The 23,327-nt window shown below is 45.7% G+C and overlaps 3 protein-coding genes across 3 annotated transcripts in view; 2 read left to right on the forward strand and 1 right to left on the reverse strand.

The window, feature by feature from the left end:
* The window catches only part of LOC139372802 (N-terminal EF-hand calcium binding protein 1), a 98,881-nt gene extending 87,751 nt beyond the window's left edge, over positions 1–11,130 (reverse strand). Inside the window, exon 1 of the mRNA XM_071112607.1 lies at positions 10,920–11,130. Coding sequence (XP_070968708.1) covers positions 10,920–11,009 — 90 coding nt within the window. The 5' untranslated portion in view covers positions 11,010–11,130. The remainder of the gene's footprint in view (positions 1–10,919) is intronic.
* A 4,790-nt stretch (positions 11,131–15,920) lies between these two features.
* Positions 15,921–23,327, forward strand: part of LOC139373880 (transmembrane protein 64-like) — a 28,148-nt gene continuing 20,741 nt past the window's right edge. The window contains exon 1 of the mRNA XM_071114976.1: positions 15,921–17,328. Coding sequence (XP_070971077.1) covers positions 16,612–17,328 — 717 coding nt within the window. The 5' untranslated portion in view covers positions 15,921–16,611. The remainder of the gene's footprint in view (positions 17,329–23,327) is intronic.
* Positions 19,723–20,612, forward strand: LOC139373904 (transmembrane protein 64-like). The gene has a single exon (XM_071114995.1). The coding sequence runs from the start codon at positions 19,947–19,949 to the stop codon at positions 20,610–20,612; it is 666 nt and encodes a 221-aa protein (XP_070971096.1). The 5' UTR covers positions 19,723–19,946.

Below are 23,327 nucleotides of genomic sequence, written 5' to 3' on the forward strand. Positions count from 1 at the left end.
GTATACTACGGTCACAAGACGCAGGCCTCCTAATTGTCCCTAGAATTTCTAAGCAAACAGCTGGAAGCAGGGATTTCTCCTATAGAGCTCTATTTTTATGGAATGGTCTGCCTATCCATGTGAGAGACGCAGACTCGTTCTCAACCTTTAAGTCTTTACTGAAGACTTTACTGAAGGTCATATGATTGAGTGCAGTCTGGCCCAGGAGTGTGATTCTGGGATTCTCTGCCTCTAACCCTATTACAGGGGCTGAGTCACTGGCTTAATGGGGCTATTCCATGCTGTCCCTAGGAGGGGTGTGTCACTTGAGTGGGTTGAGTCACTGACGTGATCTTCCTGTCCGGGTCGGCGCCGTCCTCGGGTTCGTGCCGTGGGGAAGATCTTCATGGGCTATACTCGGCTTTGTCTCAGAGTAGTAAGATGGTGGTTTGACGATATCCCTCTAGTGGTGTAGGGGCTGTGCTTTGGCAAAGTGGGTGGGGTTATATCCTGCCTGGTGTGCCCTGTCCGGGGGTGTCCTCGGATGGGGCCACAGTGTCTCCTGACTCCTCCTGTCTCAGCCTACAATATTTATGCTGCAGTAGTTTATGTGTCGGGGGGCTAGGGTCAGTTTGTTGTATCTTGATTTCATCCGCCTTATCAGGTGTCCTGTGTGAATTTTAATATGCTTCCTCTAATTCTCCCTCTCTTTCTCTCTCTTTCTTTCTCTCTCTCAGAGGACCTCTCTCTCCCTTCCCTCTCGGAGGACCTGGGCCCTTGGACCATGACTCAGGACTACCTGGCATGATGACTCCTTGCTGTCCCCAGTCCACCTGGCCGTGCTGCTGCTCCAACTGTTCTGCCTGCGGCTATGCATCCCTGACCTGTTCACCGGACGTGCTACCTGTCCCAGACCTGCTGTTTTCAACTCTCTAGAGACAGCAGGAGCGGTAGAGATACTCTGAATGATCGGAGATGAAAAGCCAATTTACTCCTGAGGTGCTGACCTGTTGCACCCTCTACAACTACTGTGATTACTATTATTTGACCCTGCTGGTCATCTATGAACATTTGAACATCTTGTCGATGTTCTGTTCTAATCTCCACACGGCACAGCCAGAAGAGGACTGGCCACCCCTCATAGCCTGGTTCCTCGCTAGGTTTCTTCCTAGGTTCCAGCCTTTCTAGGGAGTTTTTCCTCGCCCCACCGTGCTTCTACATCTGCATTGCTTGCTGTTTGGGGTTTTAGACTGGGTTTCTGTACGGCACTTTGTGACATCGGCTGATGTAAAAAAAGATTTATAAATACTTTTGATTGATTTGATCTTAACAGACTTAGATAAATAAATGGTAAATCAAAAATATCCAGCAACTTCCCATCGAAGAGGAGTTGGACAACATTCCACAGCCATCAAAGAGAAGTTGGACAACATTCCACAGCCATCGAAGAGGAGTTGGACAACATTCCACAGCCATCGAAGAGAAGTTGGACAACATTCCACAGCCTTCAAAGAGGAGTTGGACAACATTCCACAGCCATCAAAGAGAAGTTGGACAACATTCCACAGCCATCAAAGAGATGTTGGACAACATTCCACAGCCATCAAAGAGAAGTTGGACAACATTCCACAGCCATCGAAGAGGAGTTGGACAACATTCCACAGCCATCGAAGAGAAGTTGGACAACATTCCACAGCCTTCAAAGAGGAGTTGGACAACATTCCACAGCCATCAAAGAGAAGTTGGACAACATTCCACAGCCATCAAAGAGAAGTTGGACAACATTCCACAGCCATCAAAGAGGAGTTGGACAACATTCCACAGCCATCGAAGAGGAGTTGGAACACATTCCACAGCCTTCAAAGAGGAGTTGGACAACATTCCACAGCCATCGAAGAGGAGTTGGACAACATTCCACAGCCATCGAAGAGGAGTTGGACAACATTCCACAGCCTTCAAATAGGAGTTGGACAACATTCCACAGCCATCGAAGAGGAGTTAGACAACATTCCCCAGCCATCGAAGAGGAGTTGGACAACATTCCACAGCCTTCGAAGAGGAGTTGGACAACATTCCACAGCCTTCAAAGAGGAGTTGGACAACATTCCACAGCCTTCAAAGAGGAGTTGGACAACATTCCACAGCCTTCAAAGAGGAGTTGGACAACTTCCCACAGCCATCGAAGAGGAGTTGGACAACATTCCACAGCCATCGAAGAGGAGTTGGACAACATTCCCACAGCCATCAAAGAGGAGTTGGACAACATTCCACAGCCATCGAAGAGGAGTTGGACAACATTCCACAGCCATCAAAGAGGAGTTGGACAACATCCCACAGCCATCAAAGAGGAGTTGGACAACATTCCACAGCCTTCAAAGAGGAGTTGGACAACATTCCACAGCCATCGAAGAGGAGTTGGACAACTTTCCACAGCCTTCAAAGAGGAGTTGGACAACGTTCCCACAGCCATCGAAGAGGAGTTGGACAACATTCCACAGGGCCACAATCAACAGCCTGATCAACTCTATATGAAAGAAGAAGTGTCGCATGAGGTAAATGGTGGTCACATCAGATACTGACTGGTTTTCTGATCCATGCCCCTACTTTTTTTTTAAAGGTATCTGTCACCAACAGATGTATATCTGTATTCCCAGTCATGTGAAATCCATAGATTAGTGCCTAATTCATTTTATTTCAATTTACTAATTTCCTTATGTGAACTGTAACTGAGTAAAATCTTTAAAATTGTTGCATTTTGTAATTCTATTTTTGCTCAGTGTATAAATACAGACTGCCAAAGACAACCTCCTGGGTATTCAGTGGCACTATGCCTTTATAAACAGTACTGACCAGTGATTCATTTGTCAACGGAAGGTGACCTGGGGAGCTCTGAGGTACCGGAACGCATTAAAGAAAAATCACTTTTATAATAAAGCATTTGAATCATTATTATTGCTTTTGCGTACTGGCATAGAGAGGAAGAGTAGAGAGAGGCGCTTGCAGAAGTTGAACACATGGGGGACTTTTTTTGTGGCCTTGGGTCCGGGGGAAAGAATGGCCCTTTATGAGATTTTTAGATGACCGGAGACTTCAACAGAATCTTATGAATTCTTCACAAATGATGTAAATGACAGGCCACACATTGACACTGACAAACTGAGAATCTGAGATCAATGAAAACAACCATGTCTTGCATCAATCAATAACCCAGGACGAGGTCTGTGGAGACACACATGTTGTACAATATGAGGAAGAAATTCTAGGCCTAAAACAGCGTTCCAGTTTCACCCAATGATGCGCAGCTTCACTCACCAGCGATGGCCAACGTTCTCGTGCCAAAATCTTATACTGCTCTTGTTTAACTTTGCTCAATAGGTCTATCTGGAAGTTGATAATGTGGTAGCCGACAGACAGATTAGTCTTCTCTCTTCAGCAGGATCTGTTTTGGCTGACAGCAGTGATTCTATAAGAACACAAATGATCAAGTGCAACACTGGAGAGATGAGAGATGCTCATGTCTATCAGAGCAGAGAGATGCTCATGTCTATCAGAGCAGAGAGATGCTAGTGTCTATCAGAGCAGAGAGATGCTCATGTCTATCAGAGCAGAGAGATGCTCATATCTATCAGAGCAGAGAGACGCTCATGTCTATCAGAGCAGAGAGATGCTCATATCTATCAGAGCAGAGAGATGCTCGTGTCTATCAGAGCAGAGAGATGCTAGTGTCTATCAGAGCAGAGAGATGCTCATGTCTATCAGAGCAGAGAGATGCTCATATCTATCAGAGCAGAGAGACGCTCATGTCTATCAGAGCAGAGAGATGCTCATATCTATCAGAGCAGAGAGACGCTCATGTCTATCAGAGCAGAGAGACGCTCGTGTCTATCAGAGCAGAGAGATGCTCGTGTCTATCAGAGCAGAGAGATGCTCGTGTCTATCAGAGCAGAGAGATGCTCATGTCTATCAGAGCAGAGAGATGCTCATGTCTATCAGAGCAGAGAGATGCTCATGTCTATCAGAGCAGAGAGATGCTCGTGTCTATCAGAGCAGAGAGATGCTCGTGTCTATCAGAGCAGAGAGATGCTCGTGTCTATCAGAGCAGAGAGATGCTCATGTCTATCAGAGCAGAGAGATGCTCATGTCTATCAGAGCAGAGAGACGCTCATGTCTATCAGAGCAGAGAGATGCTCGTGTCTATCAGAGCAGAGAGATGCTCGTGTCTATCAGAGCAGAGAGATGCTCGTGTCTATTAGAGCAGAGGGATGCTCGTGTCTATCAGAGCAGAGAGATGCTCATGTCTATCAGAGCAGAGAGATGCTCATGTCTATCAGAGCAGAGGGACGCTCATGTCTATCAGAGCAGAGAGATGCTCATATCTATCAGAGCAGAGAGACGCTCGTGTCTATCAGAGCAGAGAGACGCTCGTGTCTATCAGAGCAGAGAGACGCTCGTGTCTATCAGAGCAGGGAGATGCTCATGTCTATCAGAGCAGAGAGATGCTCATGTCTATCAGAGCAGGGAGATGCTCATGTCTATCAGAGCAGAGAGATACTCATGTCTATCAGAGCAGAGAGATGTTCATGTCTATCACAGCAGAGAGATGCTCGTGTCTATCAGAGATCATAGAAAGGGAGAGATACATGCGTACTTCTCTCTGTCACCACAGCAATGGTCATTCATTGGTCTATATAGGGTACAATGTCCCGCTAACCATAACCCCGGGCCAGCCCAACACAGGGCAAACCATAACCCCGGGCCAGCCCAACACAGGGCAAACCATAACCTCGGGCCAGCCCAACACAGGGCAAACCATAACCCCGGGCCAGCCCAACACAGGGCAAACCATAACCCCGGGCCAGCCCAACACAGGGCAAACCATAACCCCGGGCCAGCCCAACACAGGGCAAACCATAACCCCGGGCCAGCCCAACACAGGGCAAACCATAACCCCGGGCCAGCCCAACACAGGGCAAACCATAACCTCGGGCCAGCCCAACACAGGGCAAACCATAACCCCGGGCCAGCCCAACACAGAGCAAACCATAACCCCGGGCCAGCCCAACACAGGGCAAGCCATAACCCCGGGCCAGCCCAACACAGGGCAAGCCATAACCCCGGGCCAGCCCAACACAGGGCAAACCATAACCCCGGGCCAGCCCAACACAGGGCAAGCCATAACCCCGGGCCAGCCAAACACAGGGCAAACCATAACCCCGGGCCAGCCCAACACAGGGCAAACCATAACCCCGGGCCAGCCGAACACAGGGCAAACCATAACCCCGGGCCAGCCAAACACAGGGCAAACCATAACCCCGGGCCAGCCCAACACAGGGCAAGCCATAACCCCGGGCCAGCCAAACACAGGGCAAACCATAACCCCGGGCCAGCCCAACACAGGGCAAGCCATAACCCCGGGCCAGCCAAACACAGGGCAAGCCATAACCCCGGGCCAGCCAAACACAGGGCAAACCATAACCCCGGGCCAGCCAAACATTGATCAATTCTTAGGATATCAGGCACTACTTTCACATCACATTTTTTGTTTGTTTTTGAATTAACTCTGATTGCTTTAATTATAATTTTTACATTGCAAACAGAGCCATCCAGGACCTCTCTTCCAGGCGGTGTCAGAGGAAGGCCCAAAAAATTGTCAGAGATTCCAGACACCCAAGTCATAGACTGTTCTCTCTGCAACTGCACAGCAAGCGGTACCGGAGTGCCAAGTCTATGACCAAGAGGCTCCTTAACAGCTTCTACCACCAAAGCCATAAGACTGCTGAACAATTAATCAAATGGCCACCCGGACTCTCCCGTTCCACATCTCACCACCCAACTACATTGGATTCTCCTCAGGACCTGTTTACCCTGTTCTACTCAGCCAACTCCAACCTCAGTCTCCACGTCTCACCACCACTACCTTGGATTCTCCTCAGGACCTGTTTACCCTGTTCTACTCAGCCAACTCCAACCTCAGTCTCCACGTCTCACCACCACTACCTTGGATTCTCCTCAGGACCTGTTTACCCTGTTCTACTCAGCCAACTCCAACCTCAGTCTCCACGTCTCACCACCACTACCTTGGATTCTCCTCAGGACCTGTTTACCCTGTTCTACTCAGCCAAGTCCAACCTCAGTCTCCACATCTGTTTTTTCTGCAACTCATCCGAGCTTCCCCGAATCTGCACTCTGTATCTCCCTGTGTAACAATAAATATTGTGGTTCAATCATCCTTGTTTCCTCATCTGAGGGACAGGTTCCTCTGTGTCGCTCCGCTTATATAGCCTCGTTATTGTTATTTTATTTTGTTACTTTTTTACTTTAGTTTATTTTGAAAATATTTTCTTAACTCTATTTCCTTAACTCTATTTCCTTAACTTCATTGTTGTTTAAGGGCTTGTGAGTAAGCATTTCACTTTTAAGGTCTACTACGCCTGTTGTATTCCACGCATGTGCCAAATAACATTTAATTTGAAAATAATGTTTTCATGTCACGAGAGGTACTGGATCCTGGTAAATGGGATAACGGATCCTGGTAAATGGGATACCGGATCCTGGTAAATGGGATACCAGATACTGGAAAATAGGATACCAGATACTGGTAAATGGGATACCTGATCCTGGTAAATGGGATACCAGATACTGGAAAATAGGATACCAGATACTGGTAAATGGGATACCTGATCCTGGTAAATGGGATACCGGATCCTGGTAAATGGGATACCAGATACTGGAAAATAGGATACCAGATACTGGTAAATGGGATACCTGATCCTGGTAAATGGGATACCGGATCCTGGTAAATGGGATACCAGATACTGGTAAATGGGATACCAGATACTGGTAAATGGGATACCAGATACTGGTAAATGGGATACCAGATACTGGTAAATGGGATACCGGATCCTGGTAAATGGGATACCAGATACTGGTAAATGAGATACCGTATCCTGGTAAATGGGATACCGGATTCAGAGAGGAGTTTTACAAGGCCCCAACCCTAACCCTATTCAGAGAGGAGTTCTACAAGGCCCCAACCCTAACCCTAACCCTATTCAGAGAGGAGGTCTACAAGGCTTTGAGCCTCTCCAAGTCCGGAAGTGAATATCACACAGCGGGAAATTTCAGTCATTGATTAATAAAATGTTTCCTTTTTCCCTTCAAGATTGAAATGTAACATAATGTTGTGGACTGAGCTTTAACGTCCCTTAACGCTCAAAGGCAGATTCAATGGCTGGAGCATAGTGAATAATAAGTATATGTTTTAACCTGATAACAGACTACTAATGACAATAAAAACAACTTCAAATGCCGACCTAGTGACGTTAAGTAGTAGTCTGGGTTAACTTAGCTGACCTTCAATACAGGGAATTCAGCAGAGTTCTCGGAGACATTTTTACAACTCATTGAAACTCTGAAAATAAATACATGGGCAAATGATACCAAACATGATCACAGGCCCGCTTTACGGTGGGTCGCTAATTGTTCAATTATTTTGGAAGGTCACTGTGGCTCTGCGCTGATCGGCTGTGAGTGAGACAACGCTAGCTAGCCAATGGGAGCGTAGAAGAACGCCTCCCTGAGTAACGGGGCGTGGTTTTGGCTTAAATGCGCTGGGGGAAAAAGACACGTTCGGCGAAACTGAGAGGTGCCGGATCCTATTCCGGATCCTGTTCCGGGTCCTGTTCCAGATCCTGTTCCGGATCCTGTTCCGGATCCTGTTCCGGGTCCTGTTCCAGATCCTGTTCCAGGTCCTGTTCCGGATCCTGTTCCGGGTCGGATCCTGTTCCGGATCCTGTTGCGGATCCTATTCCGGATCCTGTTCCGGGTCCTGTTCCGGATCCTGTTCCGGGTCCTGTTCCGGATCCTGTTTCGGGTCCTGTTCCGGATCCTGTTTCGGGTCCTGTTCCGGATCCTGTTCTGGGTCCTGTTCCGGGTCCTGTTCCGGATCCTGTTCCAGATCCTGTTCCGGATCCTGTTCCAGATCCTCTTCTGGGTCGGATCCTGTTCCGGATTCTGTTGCGGATCCTGTTCCGGGTCGTGTTCCGGATCCTGTTCCGGGTCCTGTTCCGGATCATGTTGCGGATCCTATTCCGGATCCTGTTCCGGGTCCTGTTCCGGATCCTGTTCCGGGTCCTGTTCCGGATCCTGTTCCGGATCCTCTTCTGGGTCGGATCCTGTTCCGGATCCTGTTGCGGATCCTGTTCCGGGTCCTGTTCCAGATCCTGTTCCGGGTCCTGTTCCGGGTCCTGTTCCGGGTCCTGTTCCGGATCCTGTTCCGGGTCGCTAATTGTTCAATTATTTTGGAAGGTCACTGTGTCTCTGCGCTGATCGGCTGTGAGTGAGACAACGCTAGCTAGCCAATGGGAGCGTAGAAGAATGCCTCTCTGAGTAACGGGGCGTAGTTTTGGCTTAAATGCGCTGAGGGAAAAAGACACGTTCGGCGAAACTGAGAGGTGCCGGATCCTATTCCGGATCCTGTTCCGGGTCCTGTTCCAGATCCTGTTTCGGATCCTGTTCCGGATCCTGTTGCGGATCCTATTCCGGATCCTGTTCCGGGTCCTGTTCCGGATCCTGTTCCGGGTCCTGTTCCGGATCCTGTTCCGGGTCCTGTTCCGGATCCTGTTCCGGGTCCTGTTCCGGGTCCTGTTCCGGATCCTGTTTCAGATCCTGTTCCGGATCCTGTTCCAGATCCTCTTCTGGGTCGGATCCTGTTCCGGATCCTGTTGCGGATCCTGTTCCGGGTCGTGTTCCGGATCCTGTTCCGGGTCCTGTTCCGGATCCTGTTGCGGATCCTATTCCGGATCATGTTCCGGGTCCTGTTCCGGATCCTGTTCCGGGTCCTGTTCCGGATCCTGTTCCGGGTCCTGTTCCGGATCCTGTTCCGGGTCCTGTACCGGGTCCTGTTCCGGATCCTGTTCCGGGTCCTGTTCCAGATCCTGTTCCGGATCCTGTTCCAGATCCTCTTCTGGGTCGGATCCTGTTCCGGATCCTGTTGCGGATCCTGTTCCGGGTCCTGTTCCAGATCCTGTTCCGGATCCTGTTCTGGGTCCTGTTCCGGGTCCTGTTCCGGATCCTGTTCCGGGTCCTGTTCCGGGTCCTGTTCCGGATCCTGTTCCGGGTCCTGTTCCGGATCCTGTTCCGGGTCCTGTTCCGGATCCTGTTCCGGATCCTGTTCCAGCAGGATCCGGCTGAAATGAATCACTGGTACTGATATGTAATGTCAATAGTATTGACATTTCAATTCAATATCACTCATCACCAAATTTCCATGACTAATGACCCCAACCAAGAATAAAGCATCTGTTTAATTATACAGACTTCTGATTAAAGCAATGCTATCTTTCATCATTAGATGATTATAAAACAGAATATCTCATCTACAAAACCACATGGATGTTGGTGACATTAATCCAGACTATGCAAATAGACGGGAATTGGCTGACAACATCAGGAAAATGATGCGCTTTCATTGATGCCGTGCTTTGATATGATTCTGAGTGGTCAGATAGCAACGATGTCAAGAATCTGCCAAGAGGGGAATCCTTGATCGTTTCAGCTTCTTTCGTGTTGTTCTTTATACCATGTCGTGTTTTGAGGTGTTGTGACTGATTTCAATCGAAACAAACCCAGTCTGTTTTTGCCCCCACAACCCTGTCCATTTTTGCCCCACAACCCCGTCTGTTTTTGCCCCACAACCCAGTCTGTTTTTGCCCCACAACCCCGTCTGTTTTTGCCCCACAACCCCGTCTGTTTTTGCCCCACAACCCAGTCTGTTTTTGCCCCACAACCCCGTCTGTTTTTGCCCCACAACCCAGTCTGTTTTTGCCCCACAACCCTGTCTGTTTTTGCCCCACAACCCTGTCTGTTTTGCCCCACAACCCTGTCTGTTTTTGCCCCACAACCCTGTCTGTTTTTGCCCTACAACTCCATCTGTTTTTGCCCCACAACCCTGTCTGTTTTTGCCCCACAACCCAGTCTGTTTTTGCCCTACAACCCCATCTGTTTTTGCCCCACAACCCCATCTGTTTTGCCCCACAACCCAGTCTGTTTTTGCCCCATAGTTGTGCACCAACCTGTCTATAGCCTACAAAATATGTCCATTATTTATATAGCAAATACATTATAAAGATCTGTAGGGATCCGTGCGAAATCAATTCAGCTAATTGGAGCAGCAAGTATTGGTGAGAATGAGTTAGAAGTGCTAACACCCCCAAATGATGGTCAAACAACTATGACGCACCCAGCAGGTGATGCATTAATGGGAAAAGGTCAACTTTTGCAGTACTCCCAAATGACACCCTATTGCCTACACAGTGCACTATTTTTGGTCAAATGTGGTGCACTATATAGGGAATAGGGTGGCGCACATGAATTCACTTTATAACACTGTGTGAACTGAACACGTCTGGTGCTAGCCAGCCCTGCCAGCAGACAGACCCTGTGGGGTTTTACAGACACAGAACAGTGTAATAAAACGTGTAAAATCAATTCATCTATGTGTTACATAATATACGCCATTGAATAGATATAGTGTAAGTATACATAAATAAACGTATACATGTATGGAATATATAGCGATACAAATAATGAATCTATGAGTTACATAAGACAAAGTAGCTAGCCTATAAATGAAACATCATAGCCCAAGAAGGACGGATTGGAAATATTATTGACATTTTCCGATGAAATGCATTGCATTTCTCCTGCTTAAATTAAGAGAGGTATGTAAAATCAGTTTAAAAAACGATGAATACATTTCTTTATCGATTAGTCTATCGAGAAGTTATTTGAAACTTGGCAAAACTGCTAGGCATTCTGTTTTCCCTGTCGATTAAACTATAGCCTACGGTCTCACAGTCACAGTATCAAGGGGAATAACGTTAACAATACACATTTTTCTGGATGAACACCGCATGCCTCAAGTCATACATAGTACTTACATCCAGGAATATGGACATTCCTTTTTTCAATTCCATTGGAGCGGTGGCTTCATCCGAAAGCAACTGCACCGCCTCAGAAGAACAATCCATTTTACAGGTGATCTTTTTTGATGTTGGCAATAAACTACTTGTGTTCAGTTGAATGAATCTAGTCTAAAAGTCAACGGAAAAAAACGACCTAAAGATCAGCTGATATGTTCCGACAGAATTCATACAACCGCTACCGCTGTGCATTTCAACTCGCGTTGCGTTCTACAGGTTGCCGTTGCGCGTCTCGATAGAAGGTGCGGCGGGAGGGGACGCGTTTTTCCGTCATAAAAGGGGAAAGACGGTGATGTTGAGCATTGGGCTGCTGTAACTATGTTTCAGTATGTCGCTTGCATCCCAATGAGGATCATTATTTATGTTTCTTTATGCCTATTGTTTTTTTTTTATTTTTTATATTTCAACAAGTCATAATAGGCAGGCCATAATGGATCCTAATTAGTGTAGATGTGTGATTGCTTACGTTTTTTATTTCACAATGTAAGCAAATGCTAATGTTATTTGATAGTGGTGAGAGTAAATGTAATCTTACAGATACCTTACAAATATATATATTTTTTAAATGTAGCCTACCCTATTTAGGTGAATGATCAAATGTATTTAGCAAGCGTGTATTTTGTGAGTGATTTCGGAATAAGGACCAGATGGCCTGAAACAGGTTGTGATCTGACAAATACATAAACATAATCTATAGGCCTCGGGACTTTTTCTTAGAGCAGTCTTACCTCTTCCTACTTTTTTTCCCTGACACATTTTACATTAGTAGTCTGCTACTAATATACACAGAGTTATTCCTCTGTGATTTAAAACGAGATATTCAGGAGCAACACGACTGACTGTTGTGAGACGTGAGAACTCAAGAGGAGATGTTAACGCTGTAAAAGAAGCCTGTACAACAGCGATCTCTAGTGGTGTTTTAATAGAATGCACACAAACAATTTCCACAGATTATATCAGAGTAAACAGAACATGTACGTTTTTTTTGTCGCTTTGGTGCAATTTTCACAAGCACGTAGAACATTTTAACAACTCTTACTAAAAACTCAGACAGATCATCCAAAAAAGAGAGTTGTTTCAAAACTCTAAGCACATTTTCAATTGACTAATAAGTACAACACACAAAATTAAACAGTCACTATTTCACCAAACTGAATCAGTGTTTAATCTAGAAATACATGTTTCACATTGCAATACATGGTCATATAAAGGCATTGTCTTTTTAATAATGCAATGCTCTGAACGTGGATGGATAAAGAGATCATGACATAACAGTGGACACAGTTGTGACAAGAGAAATTACCATCAGGAATGATAGACATGAAATACGCTGCTTTTTTTTTTCCTTCGGCTAATCCGATTTAACAATGCCGTAAATTTGAGGGTCTCTTATAGCAAAACGTCTATTAACCACTTCCTTGGTCGACCTTGAAATGGGACTGTATGTAACAGTTTAACTTCCGTCCCTCTCCTCGCCCCTAACTGGGCTCGAACCAGCCACCCTCGAAGCATCGTTACCCATCGCGCCATAAAAGTCGCAGCCCTTGCAGAGCAGAGGGAACTACTACTTCAAAGGTCTCAGAGCAAGTGACGTCACCGATTGAAACGCTATTAGTGCGCACCACCGCTAACTAGCTAGCCATTTCACATCGGTTACATGTAGGTGGACACCAAAGTTGCAGAGGGATTAATTTGACATGGTTGGCATAATGCATGCAGCACAGTCTGTCTTACTCTCTTAATAAGGCAATTGTCCAATAATTCTTCTTTATACCCTCTTGTTTTGAATCCTTCACATACATCTTTGGCATCTACATCAAAGGATAAATCAGAGTCACAAAAGCGTCTAATGCGAAGGAGTTGCCCATATGGTAAACTATTTCAATGAAGATAACTGCTGAAATGAAGAAAGGTATATATATATATCAGTGGAGGCTCATCGGAGGAGGAAGGGGAGGACCATCTTCCTGAGTCAATATCTTAAAAATAGTGAAACATTTAAAACGTTACCCTGTCACCAAATAATGTATTAAAACACACTGTTTTGTAATGAAGGTCTACAGTAGCCTAAACAGCACTCTGTAGGGTAGCACCATGGTGTAGCCGGAGGACAGATAGCTTCCATCCTCCTCTTGGTACAGTGACTTCAATACAAAACCTAGGAGGCTCTTGGTTCTCACCCCCTTCCATAGACTTACACAGTAATTATGACAACTTCTGGAGGACGTCCTCCAACCTATCAGAGCTCTTGCAGCACGAACTGACATGTTTTCCACCCAATCAAAGAATCAGAGAATGAATCTAGTACTGAAAGCATAAGCTACAGCTAGCTACCACTGCAGAGCATAAAAAAGAGAGAGAGAAAGACAATAGTTTAACAGTTTTGAACAAATTCATTTTAAAAATGAAGGAGGAGCAAGAAAGAGAGCTAGCTATATTTTGTTTAAAAATATATAACTTTCACTTACTTAGCTAACAAATGCAGCTAGCTAGTTTAGCCTACTCAAACAACTGGCTCAAACAGAGGGATGCTATGTTACCTAGCTGGCTATAACAGAGGGATGCTATGTTAGCTAGCTGGCTATAACAGAGGGATGCTATGTTAGCTAGCTGGCTATAACAGAGGGATGCTATGTTAGCTAGCTGGCTATAACAGAGGAATGCTATGTTAGCTAGCTGGCTATAACAGAGAAATGCTATGTTAGCTAGCTGGCTATAACAGAGGGATGCTATGTTAGCTAGCTGGCTATAACAGAGGGATGCTATGTTAGCTATCTGGCTATGACAGAGGGATGCTATGTTAGCTAGCTGGCTATAACAGAGTGATGCTATGTTAGCCAGCTGGCTATAACAGAGGGATGCTATGTTAGCTAGCTGGCTCAAACAGAAGGATGCTATGTTAGCTATCTGGCTATAACAGAAGGATGCTATGTTAGCTAGCTGGCTATAACAGAAGGATGCTATGTTAGCTATCTGGCTATAACAGAAGGATGCTATGTTAGCTATCTGGCTATAACAGAAGGATGCTATGTTAGCTATCTAGCTATGACTGTCCAACACTGGAACTCTTCCAAGTCAAGGTAAGCTTTTGGTTTTTGGGCCTGCTGGAGTAACTGCTAAACTGCTTACTGACTGTACACTGTGCTGCATGATTGTAGCGGGTTTACTAACAAGTTAGTTCTATTAGATATGTTGACGTTACTCTAGCTAATATGGTGACATCGATGTAGGCTGTATGTAGCGGTTATTATATGGAGGTTTGGCTTGGAAAGTTTTTTTCGCCTAGTCACAGACAGCTGCTATGTTGTGCATTGAAGTCCACAAGCAAAGGGAACATGTGAGAGAGTGCAGATGCATGAAGAAATACAACGAGCTGTTAGTCTGCCTATAAAAGTGAACTGTATTTGCGTGTGATCAGTGGTGTATTGATTCTGCCCATTCTGTTGAAAAAACGTTTCTTAAACGTAAACAAACGGAACGAAATGGAGATAAAGATACCTGAATCTGTCCAATAGAAACTCTTGGATTAATGATTACACACTAGATCAGCTAGATACAGGTAAGAGTGTGCAAGGCGGTATTGAGAGTGTCACTGTCACCTCAAATATTTATCTCGACCTGTGTGAACCTACGTTGCAAACTTTCATTCATAGTCTAGGTTGTATCAACCTGTGTCGGTAAAGGGGAAATTTGAGTATCAATCGATGTTACATTGAACTGGGTGAATGAAATCAGAATGAACGTCATCCTATTATAGAAATAAGGTCATAAAAAAAATCATACTACTAAAATCATCCGCCCTCATCTTAAACAGCAGCTGATTTCTATCCGTTCTTTTCTATACACCTCAAGTGTGCAAGTACAGTACCTCAAGGACCTTCTTCTCTGGGTGGAGAGCTTGGACAGCCTGGTTGGAGCCTTGCTGTTCATAGTTGGTCTGATTATTGTGTCCTTCCCATTCGGTTGGGGGTACATCGTACTGAACGTGGCTGCGGGATACCTCTATGGCAATTGCCATCTTTCTTAACCAAAACTTCAACAACAACAAAAAATTATTAAATATGTTCTTTGTCTGATAGGAATGTAAATTTCACTGATGGCGTCCTGCAATTCATGATCATCACCACCTGACCAAATGATTTTTTTTTTATCAATACATCTGATAAACCATTCCTACTCGAGAGGGTTTAGATACGATTAAACATGATTTGAATCAAAGAACAGAAATTGACTTACCGCTGAGCTTGTCTAATGAAATATTGACTAAGAATTATTTTAGGTTTGATCACAATACATTTATGGGGACATTTGATTTAGACTTTGTATACAATAATAATAATAACAATAATAATCCACATTCTAGGTTTATCAAAGTGTAAAGTTTAGTACGGGGCCACTTGTTTTATCATTGTTTATGTCCTAAATGGCCCCCTTATTACCTAAATCGGACACTACTTTTGACCAGGGGGCTATTCAGTCTTGTTCTTCTTTGCCGGAACTTGGACATCTTGTTTATAACACCTACTGTAGACTGAGTTGTGTCTGCTAAGAAGAACATTAATCTATCTGAGGAATGAAGTCTCACTTGATAAGGGAAAACTGTCAAGTGAACATGTGTTTACATTTGTGAACCTAACGAACTAAACACATAACTGTTTTTCAAATACAGAACTTGCTGACTGTACTGACACTACCAAACAACAGAATGGACAAAACATGAATACATACTAATACAGATATATAAAATACAAATGAATAACACAATTATGCCTGTTATAACCGTCCCTTGAAACGTTGAAATGTTCTGTGTTCACCATGTACCAGACTCGTTGTCTGATTGGTCCAGAACGGCAGTAGTCTGGTTCTTGGCATTGTGGGAAATAAACAGAGCAGTATCTGGTGTATCAGTAGCATGTAGCGTCGATCAGCACTTACTATTCTGGATGAAGCGAGATATAACACGTAGTTGGCTGTCAGACTGACGTCGGTGCTCCGGTTATCACTTTGCCCCGGGAAGAGAAAATAAGGAGGTTTTTTCGGGCGAATCGCGCGTCGGGGTGAATTTCCAGGACTTTGACCACACAGCAGCTCGTAAAGTGGAGTAGAAACCCGCAGCAACGTTTTACCAAAATAGGACCGAAGACTTGCAAAAGTCTTGCACGGATTCATCTTTCAACTGTTTTGTTGAAACGAATAGTAAACATGATCTGACGTTTCTTTAGTAATAACGTGACTTTGTTGTCAGTTTGCTGCTGCCGTTTCCTAATTTATGGCGTTTGACTCCTAGGCGATGTGAACGGTAATTATAAATCATTGAACTGCATGTCTCCCAATTGGTGAACACAAGATAACTGTCCCACTGGACGAGGATTTGTACCATGGCAACTCGGATTGGAATAATCTTTTTTTTTCAAACAATTGTCCTCTGTACTAAGTGATGGGTCCGCAGCACAGAAGACATCGATAACCTCTGTGTCAGCACGTTTTTACCCTCCTGATCTTTCTCAGTTGTCATTCTATTTTATGTTCAAGCTTTTATCGTTTCTACAATGGAAACGGTCGTATTGAAGTTGCAACGCTCATCGTTAATCTGAGCACCACCATCAGAGCGACTAGTTTATCTTCCCGAGACTCCGTTGTAAGGACAGTCATGTGGGGCCCTGCGCCACCATCCCTGCAGGTCGCCGTAAAAGTCCTGAAACACGCCGCTGGCAAAGGACAGATCCAGCTGAACCGCTGGCTCCAGAGACCCTCCCCGGACGAGTGCGATAAAATTGACCTCTTGATATGCAACACCTTTGACGAGAGAGGAGGCGCCGTCGGCAAGTCTGATGGAGACCCGGAGAGCATCGTTGACACTGGCGTGTCATTCACCGGTGGCGCCACCAACAGGGAGTTCAGACACCAGTGTTGTATTACCACGTGTTGCTTCAAGAGCAGCCTCCTGGCATGCATTCTGACAGCTGTGTGCTTCTCCTCCGTGGCTCTAGTACGACAGTACCTCAAGGACCTTCTTCTCTGGGTGGAGAGCTTGGACAGCCTGGTTGGAGCCTTGCTGTTCATAGTTGGTCTGATCGTTGTGTCCTTCCCATTCGGCTGGGGGTACATCGTGCTGAATGTGGCTGCGGGATACCTCTACGGCTTCGTGCTGGGTATGGGACTGGTGATGGTGGGGGTGCTCATAGGTACCTTCGTGGCTCACCTGGTGTGTAAGAGACTGTTGACGGACTGGGTGGTCAACAAGGTGGGGAACTCTGAACAGCTCAGTGCTGTAATACGTGTGGTGGAGGGGGGAAGTGGACTCAAAGTTGTGGCCTTAGCGAGACTCACGCCCATTCCCTTTGGACTCCAGAATGCAGTGTTCTCAGTGAGTATGGTTGAAATTCTTATTTATTGCAAGTTAAGTTTCTGATGGTGTCCATGGTCTGTGAAGTTGTTGATGGTGTCCGTGGTCTGTGAAGTTGTTGATGGTGTCCGTGGTCTGTGAAGTTGTTGATGGTGTCCGTGGTCTGTGAAGTTGCTGATGGTGTCCGTGGTCTGTGAAGTTGTTGATGGTGTTCATGGTCTGTGAAGTTGTTGATGGTGTCCGTGGTCTGTGAAGTTGCTGATGGTGTCCGTGGTCTGTGAAGTTGCTGATGGTGTCCGTGGTCTGTGAAGTTGTTGATGGTGTCCGTGGTCTGTGAAGTTGTTGATGGTGTCCGTGGTCTGTGAAGTTGCTGATGGTGTCCGTGGTCTGTGAAGTTGCTGATGGTGTCCATGGTCTGTGAAGTTGCTGATGGTGTCCGTGGTCTGTGAAGTTGCTGATGGTGTCCGTGGTCTGTGAAGTTGCTGATGGTGTCCATGGTCTGTGAAGTTGCTGATGGTGTCCATGGTCTGTGAAGTTGCTGTTGGTGGCCATGGTCTGTGAAGTTGCTGATGGTGTCCGTGGTCTGTGAAGTTGCTGATGGTGTCCATGGTCTGTGAAGTTTCTGATGGTGGCCATGGTCTGTGAAGTTGCTGATGGTGTCCATGGTCTGTGAAGTTGCTGATGGTGTCCATGGTCTGTGAAGTTGCTGATGGTGTCCATGGTCTGTGAAGTTGCTGATGGTGTCCATGGTCTGTGAAGATGCTGATGGTGTCCATGGTCTGTGAAGTTGCTGAAGGTGTCCATGGTCTGCAGATCAAGTGAGAAACGGGACCAAGATGTATGAATCCCTAACGGGACCCTGTTCCCATAGTGCGCTATAAACTCATCTGCGTGGGTGGTCGACCTCGTTCCTGGAGAGCCTGGTGGATGTGCAGGCCGTTTGTTCCAGCTCCCAACATATTTGAATGATTCAGCTGATGTAGCCTAGGTCCTGATGAGAAGCTGATTTGCAGTATCAGGTGTGTTCAAGCAGGGTTGGAACACAAGCCTGCACACTTAGGAGAACAAGGCATGTATCTATTGAAGGAGGGATGTCCATCCCTGGGCAAGAGGGTAATGACTCTGGCAAATATAGACCTATAAGAAAATTCAGTTTGAGCAAAAGTTATTGACCTATAAACTGTACTCCAATACATAGTATGTGTCCTCAGAATATGTTTTATTTTTATTTATCCGTTATTTTACCAGGTAAGTTGACAGAGAACACGTTCTCATTTGCATCAACGACCTGGGGAATAGTTACTGGGGAGAGGAGGGGGGATGAATGAGCCAATTGTAAACTGGGGATTATTAGGTGACCGTGATGGTTTGAGGGCCAGATTGGGAATGTAGGGCCTATTGTCATACATTTATCTGGGTCTTGTCTCTAATAGATAGTATGTGTCCTCAGAATATGTAGGGCCTATTGTCATACACTTATCTGGGTCTTGTCTCTAATAGATAGCCCACTGCCTTTACGAAAGGACAGCAAAGGAAAGTCATTTTTTGGGTAGAAGTTCTTTTAGACAGTGACCATCACTAGGCCTACTCTCGACAGTCATGTGACTGGGATGTGGATCCCAAATGGCACCCTAGTCCCATAGGGCTCTGGTCTAAAGTAGCGCACTATATAGGGAAGAGGGTGTTATTTGGGATCCCTCGTCTGTCTCTCAACACACCAAGGACATGATATTGCTGCCACCTCAGTCTTTTCGGTAACCTGACGCACTTGACCTCCAATCACTGTTTGAATTATTGATTGACCTTGATGACTCCCCCTTTCTTTCTCTTCCTAGTATCATCTGCAATGAGGTAGCATGGACCCACATCTGTCTGTGCTATAATGTCAACTCCTTGTCAGTCATGCCTAACATGTCAATATCATAGAGTGGCATGGTGGCACAAGCATCTACCAAGATGACATGATGGCACAAGCATCTACCAAGATGGCATGATGGCACAAGCATCTACCAAGATGGCATGGTGGCACATGCATCTACCAAGATGGCATGGTGGCACAAGCATCTACCAAGATGGCATGATGGCACAAGCATCTACCAAGATGGCATGATGGCACAAGCATCTACCAAGATGGCAAGATGGCACAAGCATCTACCAAGGTGGCATGATGGCACAAGCATCTACCAAGATGGCATGATGGCACAAGCATCTACCAAGATGGCATGATGGCACAAGCATCTACCAAGATGGCATGATGGCACAAGCATCTACCATGATGGCATGATGGCACAATTATAAATCATTGAACTGCATGTCTCCCAATTGGTGAACACAAGATAACTGTCCCACTGGACGAGGATTTGTACCATGGCAACTCGGATTGGAATAATCTTTTTTTTTCAAACAATTGTCCTCTGTACTAAGTGATGGGTCCGCAGCACAGAAGACATCGATAACCTCTGTGTCAGCACGTTTTTACCCTCCTGATCTTTCTCAGTTGTCATTCTATTTTATGTTCAAGCTTTTATCGTTTCTACAATGGAAACGGTCGTATTGAAGTTGCAACGCTCATCGTTAATCTGAGCACCACCATCAGAGCGACTAGTTTATCTTCCCGAGACTCCGTTGTAAGGACAGTCATGTGGGGCCCTGCGCCACCATCCCTGCAGGTCGCCGTAAAAGTCCTGAAACACGCCGCTGGCAAAGGACAGATCCAGCTGAACCGCTGGCTCCAGAGACCCTCCCCGGACGAGTGCGATAAAATTGACCTCTTGATATGCAACACCTTTGACGAGAGAGGAGGCGCCGTCGGCAAGTCTGATGGAGACCCGGAGAGCATCGTTGACACTGGCGTGTCATTCACCGGTGGCGCCACCAACAGGGAGTTCAGACACCAGTGTTGTATTACCACGTGTTGCTTCAAGAGCAGCCTCCTGGCATGCATTCTGACAGCTGTGTGCTTCTCCTCCGTGGCTCTAGTACGACAGTACCTCAAGGACCTTCTTCTCTGGGTGGAGAGCTTGGACAGCCTGGTTGGAGCCTTGCTGTTCATAGTTGGTCTGATCGTTGTGTCCTTCCCATTCGGCTGGGGGTACATCGTGCTGAATGTGGCTGCGGGATACCTCTACGGCTTCGTGCTGGGTATGGGACTGGTGATGGTGGGGGTGCTCATAGGTACCTTCGTGGCTCACCTGGTGTGTAAGAGACTGTTGACGGACTGGGTGGTCAACAAGGTGGGGAACTCTGAACAGCTCAGCATCTACCAAGATGGCATGATGGCACAAGCATCTACCAAGATGGCATGATGACACAAGCATCTACCAAGATGGCATGATGGCACAATCGTCTACCATGATGGCATGATGGCACAAGCGTCTACCAAGATGGCATGATGGCACAAGCGTCTACCAAGATGGCATGATGGCACAAGCATCTACCAAGATGGCATGATGGCACAAGCATCTACCAAGATGGCAAGATGGCACAAGCATCTACCAAGATGGCATGATGGCACAAGCATCTACCATGATGGCACAAGCATCTACCAAGATGGCATGATGGCACAAGCATCTACCAAGATGGCATGATGGCACAAGCATCTACCAAGATGGCATGGTGGCACAAGCATCTACCAAGATGGCATGATGGCACAAGCATCTACCATGATGGCATGATGGCACAAGCATCTACCAAGATGGCAAGATGGCACAAGCATCTACCAACTCCTTGCCAGTCATGCCTAACATGTTAATATCATAGAGTGGCATGATGGTTTCTACCCACGCAGGCTAGCAATTAGACTGTACGTATGAAGCATTTCCAAAAACAAACATGGCATTTCAAATCTAAATGTTATTTGTCACCTGCTTGGTAGACAACAGGTGTAGACAGAACAGTGGAATGCATCCTGACAGGCCTTCACAACAATGCAGAGAGAAAAGAGAAATAATGGATAACTTGGCTATATAGATGGGTTATCTGACTGTCGTATAGATGATGTGATAACTTGGCTATATAGATGGGTTATCTGACTGTCGTATAGATGATGTGATAACTTGGCTATATAGATGGGTTAGCTGACTGTCATATAGATGATGTGATAACTTGGCTATATAGATGGGTTAGCTGACTGTCATATAAATGATGTGATAACTTGGCTATATAGATGGGTTAGCTGACTGTCATATAAATGATGTGATAACTTGGCTATATAGATGGGTTAGCTGACTGTCATATAAATGATGTGATAACTTGGCTATATAGATGGGTTAGCTGACTGTCATATAAATGATGTGATAACTTGGCTATATAGATGGGTTAGCTGACTGTCATATAAATGATGTGATAACTTGGCTATATACAGTGGGGCAAAAAAGTATTTAGTCAGCCACCAATTGTGCAAGTTCTCCAACTTAAAAATATGAGAGAAGCCTGTAATTTTCATCATAGGTACACTTCAACTATGACAGACAAAATGAGAGAAAAAAATCCAGAAAATCACATAGCAGTCGTATGGCCTGGTGTTAGAAGCTGTTTAACTCACTATTTAGCAGTCGTATGGCCTGGTGTTAGAAGCTGTTTAACTCACTATTTAGCAGTCGTATGGCCTGGTGTTAGAAGCTGTTTATCTCACTATTTAGCAGTCGTATGGCCTGGTGTTAGAAGCTGTTTACTCACTATTTAGCAGTCGTATGGCCTGGTGATAGAAGCTGTTTATCTCACTATTTAGCAGTCGTATGGCCTGGTGATAGAAGCTGTTCAAGGTCCTGTTGGTTACAGACTGTTGGTTACGTTCTGTTGATTACAGACTGTTGGTTACAGACTGTTGGTTACAGTCTGTTGGTCACAGACTGTTGGTTACAGACTGTTGTTTACAGTCTGTTGGTTACAGACTGTTGTTTACAGTCTGTTGGTTACAGACTGTTGTTTACAGTCTGTTGGTTACAGACTGTTGGTTACAGACTGTTGGTTACAGACTGTTTTTTACAGACAAGGTGCATCAGTCCAGCCTGCTGTGTGAAAAGAGAGAACAGTTTATGACTTGGGAGGCTGGAGTCTTTGACAATTTTTAGGGCCTTCCTCTGACACCGCCTGGTATAGAGGTCCTGGATGGCAGGAAGCTCGGCCCCAGTGATGTACTGGGCCGTACGCACTACCCTCTGTAGCGCCTTGCGTTGTCATTGAATCATTGCTCTCTCAGGCACACCAGATGTTAGGTCTAGGATGGGTACATTGATCAGATATGATCTACTGAACGAGCCTATCAGGAATGGAGCTTACCCACTATAAATATTATCCACAAAACATGTCCCTTTTTAAATCATACACATCATTTATGCAATCTATCAGCATAGATAACAAGCTAGCTTGCTAGTTAGGTCACAAGACTACCGAACTTGCTAGCTCACAAGACTAGCCAAGTTAGTTGCGTTGTTCCTTTCATACGATTGCATGTTGTCTTGGGGACAGAGATGCTTGTTAGGCCTTTATGTTAGGCCAATAAAAGGTCAAATAGACATCGTTCAGGGCTTAAATACCTCACGAGTGCATTGTGATCACAGGGCTCCTTGATGAGGTGGGGATCATTCATCTCAACAAATTAATGATAATGCATTTTCTCTCGATCTCCACAAAACATATTTTTTCTCGACATAACGAGGGAATTATTATAATATTTTTACCCCGTTTTCTCCCCAATTTTGTGTTTTCCAATTGGTAGTTAGTCTTGACTCATCGCTGCATTTCCCCTATGGACTCGGGAGAGGCGAAGGTCGAGAGCCGCTCCTCCGAAACACGACCCTGCCAAGCCGCACTGCTTCTTGAGAATAATGCTCGCTTAACCTGGAAGCCAGAAGCACCAATGTGTCGGAGGAAACAGCTGGCGATCGAAGTGTGCTTGCAGGTGCCCGGCCCGCCACAAGGAGTCGCTAGGGCGCGATGGGACAAGGAAATCCCGGCCTGCTAAACCCTCCTCTAACCAGTCGTGGCCGACTGTGATGCAGCCTGGGATCGAACCCGGG

This window comes from Oncorhynchus clarkii, chromosome 18 (genome assembly GCF_045791955.1).
Source record: "Oncorhynchus clarkii lewisi isolate Uvic-CL-2024 chromosome 18, UVic_Ocla_1.0, whole genome shotgun sequence".
Taxonomy (NCBI): Eukaryota; Metazoa; Chordata; class Actinopteri; order Salmoniformes; family Salmonidae; genus Oncorhynchus; species Oncorhynchus clarkii.